Source organism: Misgurnus anguillicaudatus, chromosome 21, assembly GCF_027580225.2.
Source record: "Misgurnus anguillicaudatus chromosome 21, ASM2758022v2, whole genome shotgun sequence".
NCBI lineage: Eukaryota > Metazoa > Chordata > Actinopteri > Cypriniformes > Cobitidae > Misgurnus > Misgurnus anguillicaudatus.
In genome coordinates this window covers 40710713-40734508 of record NC_073357.2, presented here as the reverse complement: position 1 = coordinate 40734508, position 23796 = coordinate 40710713, and the positions used below count along the sequence as shown (strand labels likewise).

The window sequence follows — 23796 nt, the reverse complement described above, 5'->3', positions numbered from 1 at the left end:
AAATTCTAAAAGTCTTGTAAAACAGATTTATTTATATAATATACATGTGCAAAAAGCAGAAAAACATTGAAATCAATGTAGGTTGCACAATTTATCACAGACCAGCATCCCAAAACTGATTTTGTTTACACTTAGCAGCTTTAAAATCTATATAGACATCTATAATCTATAGATATTTTTGGTTGATGTCGAAAATTTTATTTCGAGAAAACTTTATACAGTTGTTAAACTGGATGGGTCGGATATAATCATATGTTAATGATTGAGGGATAGAAAAGAATAAAGCATATAGTATTCAATTATTGGTTTAACGGGGAAGTTTCACGTACATAAAATGGTCTGGTGGTAAACAGAATTTTTTCCATTTTATTAGCGAATTTAAGTAATACTGTAATGTGTTGTATAAATGTGAAAATAAAAAAGCTTTCAAGGCTTCTAATATTATCTGCAAATTTGAAATAGACAATTAAAAAGCACCACATTTATATGGATGTGTGGCTTCTTTTTTGTTTTCTCTGGCTATTTTTGTTATTTGTTTTTGTTGGGATTACGTAAATAATTTACATTTGTATACTGATGGCATCTATGTACACTGCATGGCTATAACCAGGGCCGGAGTGGGACCAAAAAATCTACTGGGAAATTTCGTAGACCACCGGCCCTCGGTGGTCAAAAAATAAATAAAAAAATAAGATTGAATGTGCTCATAAACAGGAAGTAATAAATGGAATAATGTGTGCATCTTTGAATATCTGTAAGAATTAAGCTTTGAAATTAATTTTTGTTAAAGTTTTGAGAAATAATAATATTGTGAGGATATTTATTGGCATGCGAGACTTTATTGCCGTTGAATACTTATGTATATAATATGGAAATCATATATACATAGTTGAAAATATATAATGTGTTATACTGCAAAGTTACCATGCTAATTATTATTTATGATATATGTGGAGATAAATAAACCTTTCCAAATCTGCTGATTTGATCTATTCATGTCCTGACCACCAGGCTAGACATTTAAAACATCCTTAATTCACACTTACTAGTCTATCAAATAATATCTAAATATATTGTTTTGTGGAAAAAAGGATGCTTTGTTATATTGTTTATGCGATCATAACGAATCACACTAACATTTTATACGCAGAAGCAGCGGTTAGCAGCTGCAGCGCACTCGGATCCGACTGCATACATACTGCAATAACCCAATAAACAGGTGTTCGCCGGCTTTTTACATCAAAGGCCGACAGGCTATGCAATTTGGGGAGGGACCGCTCACTGATCCCTGTATTTTTGTAAATCCTGAACATGGTTGGACCTTCCGAATGGGTTGAGCACTTTTATATACTTTGTTGAGCAGAGAGGCTGCACAGTTTGACCAACGGGAAGCGGCCGCACATCAGGCCACCATACGTGTTAACTCGCAATTGTATAACTATTATCAGACCGGCCCACCGGGAAAAGTCCAGACTCTCGCCATTGCCACTCCGCTACTGGCTATAACCCCCTTGTTGTTATACATGTTCAAATGAAAAAAAAAAAACACTTCAGCTGGCTTTTCACAGGAGTCACAAATCTCAAAAAGTAATATAAAAAAAACCGAAATCTTATCCTCCAAATAAAATGTATGACTGTGGATGATATGGATGCAGATGTTACATCACCTATGACACTCACTTGAGCTCCCTACAGGGTCAGAGTTCAGTTAATTCAGAGAAATCTGCTTCACAGCCTGCTATTATAGGCCATTTTCTTCTGTGCAAACCTTAAATTACTAATCAAGGCAGACTCATTTACAGGCATTACATAGGCGCCTTGGCTTTCGCAGGCAGACGTGCATCACCTGAGCAGTAACTTTCTTCTTCAGAGAGGAGAAGAAAACTAAATTACATATTATTCACACTCATCTGTGGAGCAAGGGACAGAATACATCATAGCACTCTAGATGCAAATGCTTTGAAGACTGCATCTCTCTTATCATCTATCAGCATAATGCACCTCTAAATCAACCCCTAATGCTGTGGATGCAAACAGTTTTTACTGGGGTGGGGGGGATGGTGGGCATCACAAAGAGTGGAAGAAAGAGAAAAGGTGTGAGCCGCACAGATTTAGAAAAAACAGAGAAAAAAAGAGGACAAAGAAAGAAAAGATGGAGAGGTACTTTTGCCCATTAAAAGTTAAAGCTTGTTTTCCACAACCTTAATCTTATAGAGGCAGGGGACAGATAGTAGAACTGCATTCGCTGCAATCAGGCAGGAGAGGAGAAGAGGCAATGAGAGGCAGTGAGGCATGATGTCATTACCACATAAATAGAAAAACCCAGAAACAGAGACGAGAAAAAGCGGGAGACCAAAGATAAAATAGCAATAACTTTCCTACAGGCTAATCTCAGAATAGTTCACAATAACATGTCAGTGCGTATTTCATTGTAAATGTTACGTGTAGTACTTTGGGCTAAAGGGTTTGAACGCGTCTCTCAACATTCTGAGTTCAGATGCAATAACTAAGGATGATGAAAACTGCGTGAGTGATACAAGCAACAGGAAACGTACTAAGATACGTTTTAGTGACATAGAGCCAAAAATACAGTATATCACCTTTAAATATGCAACTAGCAGCATTTATCATCGCACGATTTTCATTTTAAAGAATGACATGGGTTACTCAAAAAAGATTACACAGCGCTGAAGTCAGTTTGTCAGGAAATAAGAAACATCTTCGCTGTCACTCATGTTTAGTTCCCTCTCACACTTTCTCTCATCTGGAGATCTGAAGATTTAAAATAAGCTCAAAAATAACTTAAAAGTCTTTGTGGATAGTTAGGCCTTTGTTTCGGGACATAATCTCTTGAAACTTTAAATAAATATTCCAAGTTTAAAAAGAAATTTCATATGAAAGTATTTATAGTGATGGTGAAAACTGAAAAAGAGAGAAAGTGGGCAAGAAAAGATTACTATTGATTAAGGCTGGCAGAAAAAATGCAGAGAAGTATAAAGAAATCACACCAGTTACAAAATGAATTTTGCTAACGTCTTTTTTGAATGGTGTGTGTAATATCTGAGAGGTAACTGAAATTCTGCTCAATTAGTGTAATATTTCACTTCTTATTTTGTTTATATGCATTATTCTTTACTAATTTCAATAGATTTATTTATTTATTGTTTCTTACTGTTACATTAAACCTACACAGTACATATACTTATGTTTAAAGTTTTGCATTTGTCAGACACTTTTAACCAAAGCAACTTACAACAATCTATTTAATCCATGTATTTGATCAGTGTGTGTAAACCCATGACCTATGCTTTACCAGTTTCTCTAAAGCCTGAATCTGTTTTAAGTCAGACAAAGTGACACTGAGCACTGAAACACAACTAAGGTTATTAAAATTTCCTCAAAACGTTGTGGGTTTGATCCCATGGAACACACATACTGATAAAATGTATACCTTGAATGCATTATAAGTCACTTTGGATAAAAAATATCTGGCAAATGTTAATGCAAAAGAGGTGATTATCTTTGCGTAACAGGTGTCATTCTTTTTTTAGACAAGTGCAAGAACTAGTGAGCTGGATGTAAACATTGAATCTATATGATCTAGCATTTTGGCATATACATAGTTGGATCTATCAGTTATGGTGTAGTCTGCAGGATTCTGTTTTTATTCATCAAAGGAGATTACCACATTTATACTCAGGACATGAATCTCACTGCGCTATAGAAGCGGTCAAGTTTTTCCCAAAGGGGCTCATCCTCCCGATGCAGTGTGGACAGCTTAAGCGGTTCATAGATGGAGCCTGATAACACAGAGCAAAGATGTTGATATTATACAGTTGGTATATTATACAGTAGAAACATTGTTATGCTTTTATTATCTTTAGATGTAACTTCAAGTATCTCTGAATGGAAGTGATGCACTCACTTGAAAACCAGCAAAGCTTGTTAATGGTGCCATTATAGACTACCCGCTACGTGCCCACTTTGGGCTATTTAGTATGCTAAGGTTGAGCTGACTCGCCAAAATCAAAATGTGGTTCATTTAGTCTCTGTAACCTAAATGGTTTTCTGTTCCATTTACAATGCTAAGAGCAGCAAAATGTAGATTTACTGAGATGCAAAGGCAGCAAAGCATGCCAGGAAAACAATCAAAGCAAAACACAAAATACTAAATCTATTGTTTATAAGATGCATACATCAAACCAAACGTCACTCCAAACACATTGTTTGACTTCAAAATTGAAGGCACTGGCAAACTGTGAATAATGGAACGTGACAAGTAAATTCAGCTTTCAGTGCAAAGTGAGTTTCAGGGATACCCCATCATCTGGAGCACTATTTCAGCCGCGTTTAACTTTGGAGCAATTTACATTTTAATAGAATCGACCCAGGGTCAATACCTCAGGTACTGAAAATTCACATTTCCTTGCAAATTAGCATAATTTCCATCAGCTTTTAAGTAGCAGGGACAAAGCCATCTCTTTAAGATAACTCCAGCTAAGCAGTGCACATCCAATAGGCAAATGAAAGATACTCCTAGATTTAATTTCATCACGTTGATATTAAACTATGTTGCCTTGAGAAGGTAGGTACCCTTCTGTTAACAGCTTTGATCGGACATTGACGGAATGAGATGAGAGGCACTGGATTGCATTACTGATTTGATAAAGGAATTTCCCTCATGATATACCAAAGCTTATTTATGCATAACCCTTTCACATCTGTATTACAGATAAAAAACTAGTTAGTACTCATTTTTCTGCAATGATTATGAATTTAATTACACACAGAGTTTCGATTATGCATAAGAGAATTATTTCTAGACCAAGGTTGATGTGGGAATGTAAGGTGTATACAACTATTTCTATTGGTTTTCTGGACAACTAATAGCATGACATCCAATACTTCACATTCATTATTTTGTTTAGGTAAAGTGTGGCTTATCCATGAATCAGTCCCCACAGGCCAACTTACCACACGTCCGGAGATTGCGACAGGCATTCAGAGCCTCGTTTGCAGTGATGGCCATTGTTCAATAGATGAACTCTACGCCAGTCCTCTATTAGTTAAACTACAACATTAGTATATTTTAGAGAGTTAATAAAGCATTAGGAGAAAAGACAAATTACATGGAATCACAGCAGTGACACATCACCAGTCATTGTTACCAAATGGGCATGCAACAAATTACACATTCAGAATTTATGAAGAAAGGATGTGGGTAAACTGACGTGATTCAAATGAGATGGCTATTAAAATGTGTGAAAATATCCAAGACACCAGTACAGTGCCACATTAAATTCTAAACAGATTAATGACAATTTGTGATGTGTAGCTAACCTTATTTATTTACAGTACTGTATCTATGCTACAAAAATACAAGAAAACACTGAATTGACGTTTACAGAAGATCCTTAAAACATTTAGTGACTGAACTCTCTTCCTTTTAAAAATTAAAAGGTTAGTGTTCAGTTAAGATCTAAATATAGCCCCCGATGAGTGTAGAATTCAAGCCTGACCTTTGGGTTCTGCTCCCTGCTCTCACATGCAACAAGACAACTCGTGTTAATGCGCCTCGGACAACGACTCAAAATGCACATGAAGTACAAAAACACACTGTTTAATCGTGCCCAATGCCATGCATCTTAAATAGCCAAACCTGATCGTTTAGATCTGGCTTTAAACTCCAACAGCTTCCAGCCGACATCCGCTAAATTGGCCATGATAATAATACAACAACATCAAGCTGACGCTGCCGTAAACACACGTACTGTCGCAAAGCTGCTGTCAGTGAACTGCTGTTAAACGACGTGCCGTATTCCGGGTTGTGTTGATACAGGCTAGCAGCAAAATGTTGCTGTCACTGAAGATGTTTTTGCCGTTATTGTTCTGTTTTGTTGGGCGACATGGCACGTTTGCGTTACAGGACGTTACCAGCGATTTATTTGGCTCGGAAAATTCCGGCACAGTGGCGGCTTTCGGTGACTTTAACTCGGATAAACAGACTGATATCTTCATCATCAGAGAGCGTAAGTGCAGCACTGTAAGCAAATGTTAAGAATGATGTCTTAAACCTAAACTGTTTATGGTTTATGTCAAATTATAAGTTACGCAATTTATTTGCACGTGTAAAATTTGATATAGTCATTGTACAGCTCACTGCTGTTATTATAAATTGTCAGTTGACAGGGAGGTGTGGCTGCTTGTTTAGTTGATAAGTTATACCATATGGATATACCAACATAGACCGTATTTGGATACATCATTTTATAATGTACTTTATTTTTGTATTTATGTGTGTGTTATTATCGTCTTTTGTAAAATAATGACGTCACATATTTGTCTTTCAGATTCTGAGCTGTTGATTTTCTTGGCTGATCTGACAGCTCCTTATTTCAAACCTAAAGTCCATCTGACTAAAGACGCTTTTCCTCGGTAAGATTATATGCTGTCTCAGCGTTCATACAACATTTTATTGTTGATATTCTGAGTGGCTTCTGTTTCTCTTTGCTCTGTAGTGGCATCAGCATCAGTGGTGTTGTCCCGGGTGATTATGACGGAGACTCTCAGATGGATGTGCTTCTCACTGGACACCCTACTTCCGGCTCTGGTCCCTTAGAAACAACCGTCTTTATCTTCTGGGGGCATAACCAAACTTTAAGTAAAGTCTTTTAGACTTTTTAGACATAAAATATAAAAGCGTGCTATCATTTATTTATACTGAAATCTTTATGAATGTGCCTGTTTTAAAAAATCTTGAAAAAGATTTACGTCTACAGTATGTGAAATTGCTATTTGTTATGTTCTTTCACAGACCAGAGTTTAAGGGTAGATCTGAACAAGACCTTTCGAAATGAGCCACTTGTCATGGAGTACGTACATTATGTTTTCAGTCAATATTACAATAAAATGTAAAAATATAAAAAATAATGACCTAATAATTCAAAATCAAATACCAAATTCATGGTTACGCTACAATCTATTGGTTGCAACTGTATTTATTCTGAACATACAGTTAGTTAGCAGCTGTGTTATTCTGTTTCCCTTTTTCATGTACACTGTAGCTTTAATGGGGACATGATTCCAGACATATTCGGAGCTGACGGGCAATCAACAGTGGTTTGCTACCTAACTGAAAGGTATGTTTTTTCCAAATGTGTTAACGTTTATTTCTTCCTGCCTGTCAGGACAATAACGTATGATTTGGTTTTGTTTAATCAGAAAACAAAAATGTGAGAAGGCTCTTGGCTCTAATGTCAACATGCGTGTCCCTCACTCCAATGCATTCATCGACCTTAACAAGGACTTTACTGCTGGTGAGTAGTGCTGCTGTTGTGTTGTCCTCAACTTTTTGGTTTGAAGTGTCAGAGAAAGGTTTGCAAGGACATGCTCTGTGCTGAATCAGAGGATGTTTTTCTCGGTTTTGTAGCTATCAGTCAGAATTGCTGCAGATCCCACACTGAAGCATGTTTGCTGATAGAGAACTCTGAGTGGTGTTTGATTTATTTATAGGTAGCAGAACTTGCAGGACTGAACACAGTTAGCGGTTCTTCTCTTCTTATCAACATTGGACACATATATTTATAAGAAAACATGTTCTTCTCAAACTGATTAAAGATGGCATAAAGTTAAATCATTTTTGACATTTCGTGTATCTTGTGGTTTGTCTAGTGCTTTGTGCAAGTCACAGAAAGGTCAGGTCGCACTTGAATATACTGTTACAGTTTAAATACTGAAAATGTTTAGGTTAGCAAATGGAAATTTTTCAGGCTTTAATTGGTTGCATATATAGACAGTTAACTTGTCTGGTTAACATTCACACATTACTTTTAATTAGTGACGCATTACTTTTTATTAGTTAAGTTCTTGACTGTGCTGGTTAAGGTGTATCTTCTTGATTGTTTGGATGGAGGATCAAACAGGGCTCCCACGGGTCCTTGAAATCCTTGAAAGTTTGTGAATCTGGGGAAAAAAATTCAAGGCTAGGAAGTTTTTGAAAATATACATACATGGATACAGGTCATTGAAAGTGCTTGAATCTATTTTATGCAAGAAGTTTTCTGGAAAAAATCCATACTGTTCCCTGTGTAGTGTAGGATAATATCATACAAATTCTAAACTTTTTGGGCACATGTGCTAAACTGTTCACTTTAAATGCTTATATCTCTTCTGTATGCGAATGTTGATTCATACCAAAATGCTTTTTTGCATAGTTGTGTTTGACACCTGAAAATGTCTCGGGTTACGTATGTACTGTTGTTCCCTGAGAAGGGAACGAGACGCTGCGTCTCCCTTGCCATACTTCCTGCATCCATATTTCAGATAGCGATATACTTCTTGGCCCTGCATCACCCTGTCTTTGTCGTTAAGCCTCACCATTGGTTGAATTCGATATACACATTCAGACGCACTTACCCCTGGAGGCATCCCCAAAGTGTCATTGCAGTGACGCAGCGCGAGTTCCCTCAAAAGTGAACTGTAACAATATATCTTAAAAGGTAACATGATGTAACTTTGCTCTCACTCGAAATGTGTCCCCACATTTAGTCCTTGAATTTGAGGGGAATTTGCACCTGGAAAGTCCTTGAAAGGTCCTTGAGTTTGAAGTTAACTAAGGTGTTGAACCCTGACTATAGCTGTGTACTAGATTTCTAGTAAGTCTAGACAAGTCTAAACATCATGCTTTATTGCTCTTTCACTTTGCTGGTAAATTACCCAGATTAAGGCACATCAAGCCCCGCCCTAAAGTTCAAAGAAACTTAAACCTATATTTGATAAATTTTCAACTTGACTGAGAACAGCAGAGATTCACATTTTCTACACCACTGAATAAAAACATTTTGAATTTGTTCTTTATTCATTGGCTTTGTCAGGCTTTTCTCTCTCCATGTAAGTCTGTCATCTAGACATGATGTTTTCGGAGCCTTGTGTTTTGTAGGGGAAATTAGGATCCCATTTTTAGTTTCAAGTCTAGTGGGGAGTGTCTGTGAAGTACAGAATCTCTCTTAGGTATTTGCTTACTGGGCTGTGATGTGTGTTTTAACTTCAGTGTGCTGTGTAATTATTAATTAAGTTGCTTAAAGTTTTTACATTTTAAAGGCTCTAAGGCAATGGTCTTAAACTCCCGGCCCGCGTGCCATTTGCGGCCCTCCCTCCCCCTATCTGCGGCCTGCATCTGCTGTCAAAGAAATAAAATAATCCGGCCCACAGAAAAAAAATATTTACTTTATTTTTATATTCGTTTGATTATTAATGCAAGCTTTTAAGGGGCATTCACATGTTACGTCTAAAAACGCGTGTTAAATGCGAGTCAATGCGTTTCTTTGTTCTTTCAAAAGTGCTTAATGGTGTGTTCAAACCGAGGGGCAACCTTACGATCTCTCTGATGAAGCCAATACGGATGTGACTTAAACTAAAGTCCATCAACTAGCCGCTAGAGGCTGACTTCAAAAGGGAGTCAATTCCCATAGACCCCCATGTTAAAATGCTATAAATCTTTAGAGCAGAAAATAAAATGTTTACAGCCTGGTCCAAAAAAATTTTTGTTCTGTATAGCCTTCATGACAACTGTGAGGGAAGTGAATTTTTTTGTAACTCATCCGTTTAAATTACATTAAGCCTTAAAGTTCTGCATAATTAAGGGCATGCCCACTTGAGTGACGGTTAAACAGCCACTGCTGTCACTAGACTCGAGCTAGAAGGGTGTGGTTTCAGCAACCAGCCACCCCAGCTTCACCCATGTCCCATCTCTTTACCCATTTTCGGATATCCATGGAGTGATGGGTGGTGACGCGCGGCCAAGATGCCGACGGCAGGCACCACCTACTATTGGCTTCAAAAACGATCTTAAGAAACCTATGAGTGATGTCACAGACACTACATCACAATTTGGATGGATGGTGTCACACATTCACCTTTATGTTGACTAATCGGCAAAGAGGGGCGTCTCACGACCGCCCACATGTTACAATGGATTTAAAAATTGTTTATTTCTTTTGTACCATAAAAAAAAAACGAACAAAGGTGCCATATTCTCGTTTCTGCTTATTTTATTTAAAGTTGAAAAACAAAACATACATGGACCTATTTGCATAAAGCAATCTGATTGGTTGATGCCAACGTTGGCGCTTGAAAAGTTGAGAAATGTTTTAGTAATGTTCAACTTCCACCGCAAACAACGCCAGTAACGTGATGCCGACAGATCCACAATTCAGTTCTGCAACGCATGACGTCACCCATTTTAAGTAAATGAGGAACGTTAACGCTGATGCACCATGTAAATGTGTTAAGTTCAGTCAACATAAGCATTAAGTTAAGTGAACTTAAATATTTAAGTATTGGTGGACCACCTCTTTTTCTTCTTTTAATAGACTTATTAAGAAAAGTTGGTTTAACTTAAAGCATGGACTTTTATATATGGTTTGGAAAAACTTTAACCACAAAAGTTGAATAAACTCAAAAAAGCTTTGCAACCAATTGCTTTATTTTTTTTAGTTTACTCAACTTTTTATTTTTTACAGTGCAGATTATACCATTAACAAAAACAAATAGTTTTACATGATTAGGACATCTCTATACCTTATTGCTGAGTTTTATATGCAGACTTTGTCAGCATTCAAATACTTGCAAAATCAAATTAGAGATTATATATGATGCCTATATAGCTTCATTTTTACATTATCATATTTGGGTTACACTCAACCATCGTATGAATGTATGAGGAGCTCAGATGCAAAAGCCACTAAACACCACTTCTGTCAAAAATGAGATGATAAAAGGAACCAAATGCTTTCGGCACATATTAAACCTTCATTCACTTAATTCTGGATTCAGGCCATTTGGAAATGCAGAATCTATTAAGAGTCTGATTAAAAATCCTAATTTACAAGAAAGCCTGTCAGACACACTTAGAAGGTTTTGCATCTGAGCTATTCCTATATAACAAAAATATGAATACTGTTAGTTTCTGTTTAAAGGTGCAGTGTGTAAATTTTAGAGGCATTTAGTGGTAAGGTTGCGAATTGCAACCAACGGCTCAGTCCACTGCTCACCCCTTGCTTTTGAAACGCATAGAAAAGCTACGGTAGCCGCCACCGGACAAACATGTCATCGTCGGAGACAACTTAGTAAATAAATTTGTCCATTAAGGGCTTCTGTAAAAACATGGCGGTACAAAATGGTGACTTCCATGTAAGGGGACCCTCGGTGTATGTAGATAAAAACGTCTCATTCCAAGGTAATAAACACATAACGGTTCATTATGAAAGGTCTTTATACACTCCTGATAATATAGTTTTTTATATTATTTTGCATTTGTGTCAAGAGATCCTTCTAAAAATTACACCCTGCACTTTTAATGTAAACCGGTATCTATGGGTATTGTGGTTGGTTGATTGAAAGCTATATTGTCTATAAGAAGGAGCGATGTCACTCTAGGAGCAGGGTTGACATTCATGGTCCAGAGCAGTGGTTGACTGTTTTGTGTGACTCTTGTCTACAGGGGGGCTTAATATCATCCTAATTTGTTAAGCAAGTACCAAAGTACATATAAGACAAGAGAGAAAATCAGCAATTTTGCAAGATGCTTCTGACTTGCCAGGTGTCTGTGTTTTTTCTATTTTGAAGTTGTTTAAATCAAATGATCTCTCATGAGCTGTTTATGAATTCAAAGCTGTTTTCAATGTTGAAGAGTTTCCTGGTAAGCTCGCCTGTCAGTCACATAAAATTGACTGTAATAGTCCTGTTGCACTGTCTGCTTCTTAGGACTGAAAATAGATTTGATTAAATAGATTAAATGCCTTCTTGTAAATAAAACAACCTGGTCAAATCTGACAGTCAATTAGTGTGGTAAAAGCTCAGATCAAAGACTTCAATGAATTGGGATTCTGAAAAGGGTAAAAAGGTCAGAATGTCATATAAAGGCCAGCATGGACCACGACCAGTTATCCGTGCAAAGACAAAGCCCCTGATCTTCTACAGCGCATATCTGCCCTCCTTTTGGCAGGAGCCTGGCATCTCATTGCCACCCTCAAACCATCTGGAGGCTGTTCTGCTGCCACACGAGCAGCCATGCTGTTGGTTCTGATTGGCAGCCAACACAGAGAAATCCATTTGGACTTCTACAGCTGTGAGAAAAGCACAGATTAGCAAGAGCCCAAAAGTGAAATAAAGAACACACCCACGACAAAATCATTCTTCACTTACTCTACAATTACGGCTGTCTGCTGTGGCAGGAGTTGGTGTAAGGGCAGGACCTCAGTGGGTGGAAGGAGGTTTTTTAGCAAGTAGTATCAGCTTGAACTGAAAGCTGTGCTACTGACTTTACCTGATTTCTGACGCTCCTATGAACCATGTTTCAGTAGTGGTTTATTTATGGCTTCCACAAGAGAATATTTGCTCTTTCTTAGTTCAATAGACCATAGTTTGCCAGCCATCCACTGATCTTGAAGAAAACCATGTGTCTTATGGTCTCTGCTGGGTGAACATACTTACATATCAGATTTTTTAACACAATAGTTTTATTAGTCATGCACAAGAATATTGTCAGTAGTATTAAAGTATGATATGAACCATAGCATTGGAAGCCATAATGACCACACATATAGGCTTACTATATAGTCCATTAGTCTCCTGGCATTTCACTGCTCAATATATATCATTTGTTAAACTTGTTTGATCAAGACTTTAATTGATTTTTTTGCGTGTTCTGTGCATGTCATGTTTGTCAATGCAACGCTCAAAATGTAACCTTTACATTTAGCAGATGCTTTTATTCAAAGTGACTTACAAAGAATAGGCAACAATAAAAGTGATGTGTCATAGTGATAGTCATAGTATAACAAGATAAAAGTTTTCACTATTCCGAAACAATACCTGTTGAGATAAAAAGATAGAAGAGATGTGTTCAATATCTATGTCAAGTATTTTTTGGGAGAATGTTTTTTGAATGATGCAAGAGCTGAGCGGATTGCATTAGGAAGATCATTCCACCAGCAGGGAGAAGAGAAGAAAATTGAGTGGGAACGTGATGTAGTGCCCCTTTGTGAAGGTTACACAAGGTGCCGTTCATTTGCTGAACATAAGGTTCTGGATGGGGTGTTGGAATGTAAAGGTGTGAAAGTACACCAATGCGGTCCCAGTTAAAGTTCTGTAAAACCCCATTCACACAGACCTTTGTTCCCAGAAAATACCTGTAAAATTGCCAGACAAGCTTCTGTGTGAACACAAACACGTCCCGTAAATCTTCTGGGATTGTTGCCGGAAAGAGGACCTAATAAGATACACGGAAAACCCTCTGTGTGAACAAGAAGCCGTAATGGGTGTGTTGTAGTGAAGACGTGCGCGTCATCACAACAAAAGTTATGGTTCAGCTTTTTTTAAGCAAGAGATTTACATGCATATCAACATTCACGACGAGAAATGTCGCAAACTAGATTGAAGCAGTTATCAGGAAATGAAAAATAAGACACATAAACAATGACGCGCGTATGTGCATGTCATGGCAACATTCATGACGAGAAATGTCAGCAAACTGGACTGACGCAGATATCAGGTTACCTCATCACTTACTGCGCTGAAGCGGATATCATTCAGCAGCATAAAATAATATCGTTTCACATGCTCATTTGAGCTTATAATAAACGAAAATGCCCATGCGTCATCCCAACAGTATATATCGTTCAGCTCCTCAAAATGGGGGTTTTAAATGCATATTAACAATCACAATGAAAAATGTCTGAAAACTGGATTAAAGCAGAGATCAGGGAGCTTGTCAAATATCCACTCTGAAGCTGAGAGAATTCACCAGCATAGAACGGCACGTCACACACTACTTTATAGTCTTATCATAAACAAAAATGCACACGAGTTGTTTTTGAAAAGAGAAATAATAAATAATATGCAAACTTCAGACGCAGGACTTTAAACAGCTCACGTGTCTTTCCGGGACCTTGCAGATGCCAATGGGGAGAGATGAAGAGCAGCGTTACATGAGCCCTTTTGGGCTCCTGAAAGATGAACCGAGCTGCTGCGTTCTGGACCAATTGGAGTGGTTTAATAGACCATACAGGAAGGCCATTAAGAAAAGCAGAGAAGATCTCTGCATTTAACCTATACCAGTGAGTAGTGAACACACGCACTGCAAGTCAGGAATGAACACACCCCTGGAGCAATGGGCAGCTGTCACTGCAGCGCCCGGGGAGCAATTGGGTTTAAGGTGCCTTGTACCACAGTTGCAACCTGGGACTCGAACAGGCAACTCTCGGGTTACAAGCCCAACTTTCAAACCACTAAGCTACAACTCCCCCATCTGTCTGCAGATGAGCAGGTGAGGGTCAGAGGTCGCACTACTCATTAAACATCCTTGTGACGGTTGTACTTTGTAAAATTTCCATCATTGTGTATTTTTATCCATCACGTTTATTTTAATTTACCCACAGTGGTTATGTTATTAAACCATTTGATTAAACCATTACTTTGCGCGGAGATTAATGTATTAAAAAAGTGCAGTCCCTTTAGCTGAGTGCTCTCTCTTAAAAGCACAGAAGAGTGGCTACCTATTTAAAATGAAAGCGTACATGGTAGATGTAAATTACTTTCTGTAAATTACAGTCCTCATTTGGAATTATTTTACAATGCTTTCACATTTTTATAAATGATGGAAATTCTTTAGGTAATTCAGCAGATTACAGGTCAGCCCCCAATGACACATCTGAAACGCACTTCAGCTACAGCAAATGAAATCACATCCATTTAGGTGTCAAAGCCTCATTTCAGTGCCTTTAAGTAGAATGTCCTTTCTTCGCCCTTTGCCTCAATGTTAAATCACACAGTCAGGGATTTCTTATTGGCAATCTGGAGGTGCTGCATTGATATCACCCTATCTGAGTTCTGGCCCTTGTGGTTTATTAAGATGAACAACCAGCTATTACTCTAGACAAAGGTGAATGATTAAGTCCAGTAAAACATGTTCCTAATAGACTAATGCAGCCATGGTTGAGCAGTTTTGTTGGCTCAGGTTAGGCTGATGCATAGCCACAGGAGCAGTCAGACAATAACAGAAAATGAGAATGCAGAATCCTCTACATTTTCTATGTTCCTTTGGGAATATTTTTCTTCATTTTTTCTTTCCCGCTTCAGTTTTATGTGTCTCTTCAACAACATTTAGGTGCCTCTGGCATTCATATCACGAATTCCGATGTTTTTAATGCCCTTACTAACCCGCTGTTACAGAATGTGAAGCCTTATTAATATTAGGTGATAATTGCTAAATAATTATGAATGTCATTATGCACAAATATGCACAAAAGATGGCGATTTTCCTTTTTGACTGGTTGCTAGGCAACATTGTATTGCAATGCTCCAAACTGCAGCCAATTAGACCTCCAATCTGTCTGAGTGTGAGCGGCAAGTTAATTGTCAAGCACTGTAAAGGAAACAGATTTTCCACATTAGGGGGCTGCTGAAGTGGGAAGTTCATCAAATCATTATCTCCGGCAGTCGACCAGACTCGCACCCACAGTTGAACATTTAGCTTATATTAGACCAAATGGCAGCGACCGTGTACTGTCCCTGTAGCATTCATTGCTTTCCCTATTAGACATTTTCAAATGCCATTTTGGTTTAATAAAATAGCGGAATTTAGCAGATGCACCTGTTTATGCAAGATGCCGCTCTCTGACAGAAATACATTTAGGCTCATCATGATTGTTTTTTTTGTTTGTTTTTGTTTTTTTGAAGAGTGCTTATCGTAATGCCAGCATCTTTGTTTGTCTCAATGCATGGCACTCAGGAGACCAGATCTGCAGAACATAACAGGTGGATAACACTAACTGGGGATTCCTACTTGTACAGACCTGGCAGAGCTTTACTAACAAATAGCCTGAAACAATGAGGGTAGAGTTCTCATTATTTTCCCAATATGTGTGTATTCTCACCTCCTTCCATTTTCATAGGAGGTGAACAACATGCTTGAAGGAACCGAACTGAAATGCAGCGCCTTCCAAATATTTGGCAGTATGACTAAAAGATAAATTGTAGCATTTCCATGATGAATAAAACTACAGGAAGAAACAAATGAGCAGATTTGTGGCTGATAGTTGGCTGAGGTTGTGTTTAATCTCATAGTTATTGTCCAATGTTAATCTGTTCCTTTGGGGGAAATGTGTGCATACTAAAGAATAACAGATAAGATTTAGCCACCAAACCTAATTAAGTTTAGTTTGTGTTAATCAAGCATTTTTTAAAAGGACCGTGACTTTATTTGTCCCTCGGTCAATTAGTGACTGAAGCTAATGGAGGACTCTGTTTAAGTGGATCAGTGTCCCAAAAGACTTGGCAACCTGCTTAAGCTGGTTCTTATTCTTTCTCTCTCTTGCACTCTCAGCCACCCCAGGGCCAAATTTTTCCACCCACACTTTTTTTGCCGTTTTGTTTGTGCTCAGGGTGCTCTTGTTAAAAACGATTATTATGATTAGATGAGTTATGCTATGCTGGTGTGTTCTGACAGACAGACATTCTCAACACATACTCAGAAAATTGACTTATTGAGTTTAAATAAAAAATATGTGCATTTTAATGTTAAAGTTACACAAAAAGTTAAAAATCTGTAATTGTTATCCTCATGAATTTTCAAACTTGTTTACTAAGTTGCTTTCCATTGCATGGTGTGACTCGGCTCAGCGTATTGATGGAATGGTAATCTTGATTCTCGGCATGTGAATGTTTTTCACCACTAAAAAAAGAGTATGGGAACTTGTACAACAAAGCACAGATGGCAACATGGTTTGCTCAAAGACGTACAAGGGTAAGCTAATCTTGCATTTAGCAATCATGCTGGTAGTGATGATTCTCTCTGACAATTCAGTGATCTGCAGTGTTTACATGTCACGTTTTACTATCGGTATGAATCGCTTAGACGCTCAAATAAGGTGGTACAAAAAGGTACTGTAGTGTACACAGTGGAAAACCCCTAAAAAGTTAGCTGTACCAGGCCGTATTATGCAATAGGAGTGTTATATTTTGTCTACGGTGACATAAAAACGAGATGAAAACTAATGTGCGGCATTTTTAAAGACCCTCTATTACGTTGCTAAAAATAACGTTATCTTGTGTATTTGGTGTAATACATTATGTTCGCTTGGTCTATGAAAACAACATCCACATACCGTTGTTGCTCCTCTATACCCCGCCTCTCTGAAATGCAATGATTTGTACAAAGCTCATTGTTCTGGAAAGTTCGGTGTTCTACGATTGGCCAGCTATCCAGTGTGTTGTGATTGGCCGAACGTGTTTGAATCATGGTTTGAATAGTCAGTAGCAAATTCTGTAATTATGAAATCAAAGCTCGCTGGGCTAGTAAACTGTTGCCAACAATCCTTGCATTCATTGTAGTCCAAGAAAAGAGATTTCAGTTGGAGACAATAACTCGCATCTTCGTAGACTTTGGGATTTGTAACTTTGCAGATCGTTAACATGTACTAACAAACACTTGCACACCAAAACAAAAGTAAAATCATGAAAGGGAAAATAGGGTCTCTTTAAAATCAGAATAATTTCTTCTGTGATAAATTAACACACAGTGACAACTATTAGTTTAATAGGCTCTTTGACTATTAAAAATTGGTATTTATAGTTTTAATGGCCTGATGAGTCACTGCAACCAGTGATGAAACTTTGGGGCGTGGCTACTCAAATTAGGGTACATAGCAGAGTGTAGTTTGTAGTTTCTAAAAGGTAAAGTTTTAATTAGCTATGAGTTTGTTCATACACAATTATTCTGTTCAAAATCCAAGCGTAAGCAGGATTACACTTTTTAGTTTATAAAATATTAAAATGCCTTTCCACCCCTTAGATTTGCACGTAATGCAACTGGAAACACTTTTAAGGGTTATATTTAAACAAAAGCACACGGGCAGAAAATGTTTTCAGTGGCCGGAGCATCTAAGCTTGTTAGAGCAATATGTTGGGCAGCTTTCCCTTGCTCTTTCTGCCAGCATAATGCGAGAGAAATGAAATAAGGACTATGTGGGGTTGGCATAATCCCCTCCACTGCACCTATGTTGTTCTCGTAATGGTTTTACAAGATTATATACCCTCAGAATAGAATCTTTCCATTTTATATCAGCGCTGTCATGCTCATGAATGAATTGCTTTAAAACAGGGTTAGAGAGACGCTGTGGATTATTGGCTTAAATATTGGCTTATGCAGCATCTATTTATACTGTACACTTTCAATTTTCTATTGACCTGAATTTTGACCCAAAGAACCTCCTAGACTTTTCCTTTATATATTCCCAAACTGTCTCTTTGACGAAGTTGTTTCGTCTGGTTAATTAGTTAATGAACTGAACGGTTAATTTCATTCAGTATTTATTTAATTTCGTTCAATGTTCTCAATTTTCTTAATTGTTCCTAGCTTTGAAACCGCTGTAGATCTACAAAATATAGATGAGGCATGAGGCTATTAACAGGCTTGAGGAGAGATGAGGTGATTACATGAAGAACCTTTTTAATAGCCATTATCATCCAGCACATTCATCGTTAGATGAGTTTAATTACAGATTTTCTGTACAGAGAGTTTATGTATCCAAAAGTACATTTGAACAGGCACATGAATACAATTTAGATTCAAGACAAGTTAAATATCCAAACTTTTTCTTTGCATTCCAGGGTGTGTAGCATATTCCAGTTCAAGAGACTGTGATGTTTTGTAGGGATGTACCGAATATAAGACTTTTATCACCAAAACAATACGGCCAAAATGTTGTGATGATGCTAACAGAAAACGCGACCTGCACGTGCTTGTCTGAAGCAACATGTCTGCGATGTGGACGTTTTTCAGTTTTCCTGTGTTTTAATTTGTTCCCTGGCTCCCGAGGTCGTGAATCAGTATATCGTGTATGCAGGTTGAAAATAGGACACTGTTCACTTATTATCCTGTGATGTGGCTGCTAAAGCGCGATGTGATCTTGTACAGCTGTTAACTCATCAACAACCGGCAAAACCAACATCTCTCTGACTTTTTAAACAGAACATTGTGAAAAACGCTGTCATTATTCTTTTACATATATGTGCATAAAATATATATTTTTTATTTTAAATATTATTAGAAAATCACTTTGTTACTTTTTGTTACTTTTATCACGCGTGACTTTTCGGTTCTCTCCTACACATGAGGGGTTCAAGTTAAACATTTAAGTTTGAATTGTGTTTTATACTGTGCATTGTTGCAATGTACTAAATAAATATTTGCATAATTTGTAATTGATTTATTCTTTGAAACTTTAATATTAATTAATGCAATTGCAATGCCTTGATTTTAGTAAAGTTAGTACACAGTCATAGCCATAAATGCAATGATACTAATAATTGGCATCATTTCTTTCGGTTTTCAGCCTTGGTTTCCTCTTTTTCTGTTTTCTGTTTCACCAAGAATTTTCATTTCGGTGCATCCCTAGTTTATAGCTTTGCCGTCTTGCATAGATGCTTCTGATAAAGGACTGACCTTAAGAAATACCCAGCTTTCTCATGCTCTTTGTCTCCTGCTTTTTTCTGTTTTGCTCTTACCGACTTTGTGAAGTGAATACAGTGCCTCAATGATCATAGTGGACCACACTGCAATAATCTTATAGAATATAGACTCTGTGGCCTTTTACATTTCGGCTCGTTTATAAATTCTTTATCTCCTTTTTGTTACAAATAAAGTACAACCTTTTCTTACATATTAAAAAATATATATTCTTTAAGATTACACTGATCATGTAGGCTATCCATGCATTTACAGCAATTAAATATTGCTATTTTTGCTATTTTTACTATTTTTACTTGTATGACTGAAAGAAGTCGACTTTTCATGAGAAAGTTTTAATACCAAAGAATTACAATTTCAATACAAACAATGCAATTTTTTTAACCATCAATCTTAAACTGTTGGTCTTCTTCCCTCGCTTAGTTTTTCAGTTGACAAATTCCCTTAATAGGCAATTGGCATGGCGCAAGAGCAACTGGCTTTTAAAGGGGATGGAAGATGAGACTCTCATTGGTTTATTGCACGCTACGCCCAAATCACACATATTACTCATTACGAGAATAGGAACAACCCTTTTAGCCCATTTTTCCCATTGTTAAATTAGCGAAAGTGGATTCGGACACACCCTTTAGGACCATGCGCTAGATCAGGGGTGGGGAACCCTGGTCCTGGAGGGCCATTGTCCTGCAGAGTTTTGTTCCAACCCTAATTAAACACACCTGAAAAATCTAATTCAAGTCTTCACAATCACTTGGAAATTAAATTCAGGTGTGTTTGATTAGGGTTGGAACTAAACTCTGCAGGACAGTGGCCCTCCAGGACCCAGGGTTCCCCACTCCTGCGCTAGATGGTTAAATTAGGGCCCATAATGTTTATAACCTGCTGAAATTTCTGAATTGCCTCCAGCAACCATTTACTAGTGTGTGGTCCTGTTTTTGGTGATTGTGGCCTGGCTCAAGGCGTCATTTGTGAAGGTACTTTACATCCAGCCTCTAAAATGTCATTTGACCGGGGTGTAAGTTTCACAGATGAGTGACATGACATTTTCCTGATAATGTCATAGACTGTCTCCCGAGCTCAGCTGTAGTACACTGGGGCTGAAGAAGAGACGTAAAGAACAGCACAAGCACTTAGAGCCATATCCATTGAGAGGACATGACATGTCTCCTGTTCCTTTATCTTTGTGCTTCCATCTAAAGTAACAGTCTTGTCACTTATCACATACTTGTTTCATGGGATGCAACATACATACTGTCATTTCCCTCTTTATCAAAGTCTCATTTACCTGTCATGCTCAAGTTGAGAGCTGGAGTCGAAGAGCTGATATGTAGCATATAGGTCTGCTTTGATCTCATTGACAGTGTCAATGGTTAGGACAGCCCAAATCAGTTCATCATTCTAGGGCATAGGAGTGATGGAGTCATGCCTGGTTGGGGTAACAGCTATACAAATATGTTGTGCTCCACCTTTAAAACCTTCAAGAGAAAGAAACAGTCGTGCGAGATCAGCAAAAATACATGAGAGGGGTCTTTTGTGCACTTGTGACAAGGTGCAGAATGTTGTTTGATATTAAAGCTAAAGCACAGTTGACATAGGTCATGTTGTGATTCACTTTAACTTCCTTCCGGTTCATAATGACCTAAACTTAAATATGCTCCTAAAATGTCTTGTTTTAAATTCATCACTTTTTTATCTCAAAACTCCAAATACATACACTGTTAAAAAATTCTATAGAAATTACAGTATTACTGGCAGCTGGTTGCCAATAACTTACTTTAGATTTTACATGTTATTTACATGTTAAAGACAAGTTCGGTATTTTACATTTAAAGGCCTGTTTTCAGAGTGTTTATGATGAAATAGAACGGTTTTGACAGAAATTTGGACATATGATGCTGGCCCGAGAATTTTCGGGTGTTTGTTTTATTACCCCCCCACCTCTACAATGCCTGCATAGGTACACTGGAACAATCCTTCCTAAAATGCATTAAACTTTCATTTACAAAGACGTGAAACTCACCGAGTGGTCAGGGGTGTTCACTGATATGCTCACACAAAAATAGCTTCAAAAGATGCTTTCCAACAGGTGTTTTAGCATTCGTTGTAAACTCGTGGACCTATTTTTCCAAACGCCCCACATCCGTACATTCTTCCGTTGAGCTCTTAAATAAAAGACACTCCAGCCCAGTTGGTGGCGATAATCCACCTTTGTCAATTGCAAGAATACAAACAACGTTCCCAGCGGCGGAGTAATACCGTACCTCACAGCACATCTAATACTAAAGTCAATCGAGTTGGACAAAAACTACGATAAAACCTGTTGGGAAGCATCTTTTGCAGCGATTTTTGTGTGAGCATATCAGTGAACACCCCTGACCACTGGATGATTTTCATGTCTTTGTAAATTAAAGTTTAATGCATTTTAGGAAGGATTGTTCCAGAGGTGCGAGGTGATACAAGAAACACCCGAACATTTTCGGGCCAGCATCATATGTCCAAATTTCAGTCAAAACCGTTCTATTTCATCATAAACAATCTGAAAACAGGGCTTTAAGTATAAAATACAGTAGTTGTCCTTTAATTTATACCATAGATTTTTGGATTACCACAAAAATAAGATCTGTGTTTAACAAAAGACACATAAACGTTTTGTCCAACAAGTTAATCTTTACAGAAGAATACAAATTTTATGAATTTTGAAGGATAAATGCATCTACTAGATATATCAAAAGCAGAATTTTGTCTTCAAAAGTCATAAAAGTTGTGTTCATCTATGGAGACTAACTTGGTCGACAAAACTTGTGTCATAAACTTTTGTTAAACACAGAGCTTTTTTTTTTGCGATAATTCAAGTCTTTCGGAAAAATGAATGGACTTTTGTTGTGAGGGATCCAGTATCCAGCTAACTTCCGGGTTAGCTATAATACGTCATCCCTGCGGCACTCAACAATAAAGGTATTATTACCAGAACTGATGATTAAAGTGCTATGTGTAGTGCAAAATTGATTTTTGCTGCTTGCAGTTAGCTAATTAAATAAGCTGATGGAAACTAGTTTTTAAATGTTTGTCCCTTTTGAAATGTTTTGCAAATTTTTTCTCCTTAATTTAACTTTAGGGAAATACAGCTGCATTGAGACAGTTTTATTATATTATATTACTCGATATCCAGACACATTAATTTGATTTTAACAGCATCTGCCTATTTTACTTTACTGTTCATTACGTTACTAAATCTCAAATATAATTGTCTCATTTTATGCCACAAAAAATGCATACATTTATAGATAGATACAGTATGAGGAATAGGTTGGATGGTGGTGCATGTGTGCAGGTGATGCGATTCTGATTCCCAAATCAATTCTTTCCATAACAAGAGCAGAATCCATTTGGTAAGGTTTAGCTTAGTTATGTGGGAAAATGTTATTTTTGATTTTGGGGAAAGTCTGCCAGACATTGTGCTGTTTTGGCTGTGTGTTGGATCTGCTGCATGCACATCCTTCCAAAAGATCTGAAACGAGCAGTTGAAAGATAACTTCAGTATGAATCATTTCAGTCTGTTGTCAGAATATGTGATGCCTGTGTTTGTTTTGTTTGTGTTCTGCAAGAGCCTGTCGCTACAGCACTCGCCTGTGCCGGGAAGTGCAAAATGTATTGGACACGACAACAAACGCCCAGCTAGCGAGTAAATGAAGCAAAGTGCTGTTGCTCATAATAACACATGCTAACAGAGGTTATGTAAAAGTCTAAAAGGCACGATAGGAAAAATAACAGCCTATTAAATTCTAAGGGTCAGAGGGAGTTAAAAATGTAAATTATGCCTGTTTAAGGTGCAAAGAAAACCTTGATTAACATCATTGTGGACCTCAAGGGGGAATAGAATGTAATACAAATGAATGTTTAAAATAGGAGTATCTGGAAAGCAGAATTAATATTGCTTTGTTGCAATGCTTTCCAAGACAGATCCAATTCATATTTTACCCTAAGCTCCTTAACTTTAGCTCTTTCTTTCACATGTGCAGAAGTGTGCAAGATCATAGCTAGAGAAAACAACTGCTGCACTCTCTTTGTCGGCGTGACGCCTTAGAGGCGGAGGAAGTGCCTCGCAACAGGCGAGCAGATTATAATGGAGATCATTCTGTGTGCAGCGTGTCAGCATTGTTTGGAACTAATGAGAGCACAGAAGTTGTGAATGGATCGTAATTAACTACCAATCAGCACTTCGGCCTCCCCTCGTTTGTCATTTAGAGCTTTAGTGCTTTTGTCTTGTA

The 23796-nt window shown here is 37.6% G+C and overlaps 2 protein-coding genes across 5 annotated transcripts in view; one reads left to right on the top strand and one right to left on the bottom strand.

Annotated features, from left to right (window-relative positions):
* Positions 1 to 5794, bottom strand: part of phkb (phosphorylase kinase, beta) — a 153738-nt gene extending 147944 nt beyond the window's left edge. For 2 of the 4 annotated variants that reach the window (XM_073859182.1, XM_073859181.1), the window contains exons 1-2: positions 5660 to 5794; positions 3716 to 3800 (exon numbers count right to left, since the gene is read on the bottom strand). In XM_073859182.1, the coding sequence (XP_073715283.1) occupies positions 3716 to 3800; positions 5660 to 5723 (149 nt within the window). In that variant the 5' untranslated portion in view covers positions 5724 to 5794. Of the gene's footprint in view, positions 1 to 3715; positions 3801 to 4974; positions 5072 to 5519 lie in introns of all 4 variants that reach the window. The other 2 variants (XM_073859184.1, XM_073859183.1) reach the window with 2 other exon arrangements.
* itfg1 (integrin alpha FG-GAP repeat containing 1) overlaps positions 5785 to 23796 on the top strand; it is a 158943-nt gene continuing 140931 nt past the window's right edge. Inside the window, exons 1-6 of the mRNA XM_055207749.2 lie at positions 5785 to 6029; positions 6351 to 6435; positions 6519 to 6661; positions 6815 to 6872; positions 7065 to 7139; positions 7222 to 7316. Of these exons, the coding sequence (XP_055063724.2) occupies positions 5852 to 6029; positions 6351 to 6435; positions 6519 to 6661; positions 6815 to 6872; positions 7065 to 7139; positions 7222 to 7316 (634 nt within the window). The 5' untranslated portion in view covers positions 5785 to 5851. The remainder of the gene's footprint in view (positions 6030 to 6350; positions 6436 to 6518; positions 6662 to 6814; positions 6873 to 7064; positions 7140 to 7221; positions 7317 to 23796) is intronic.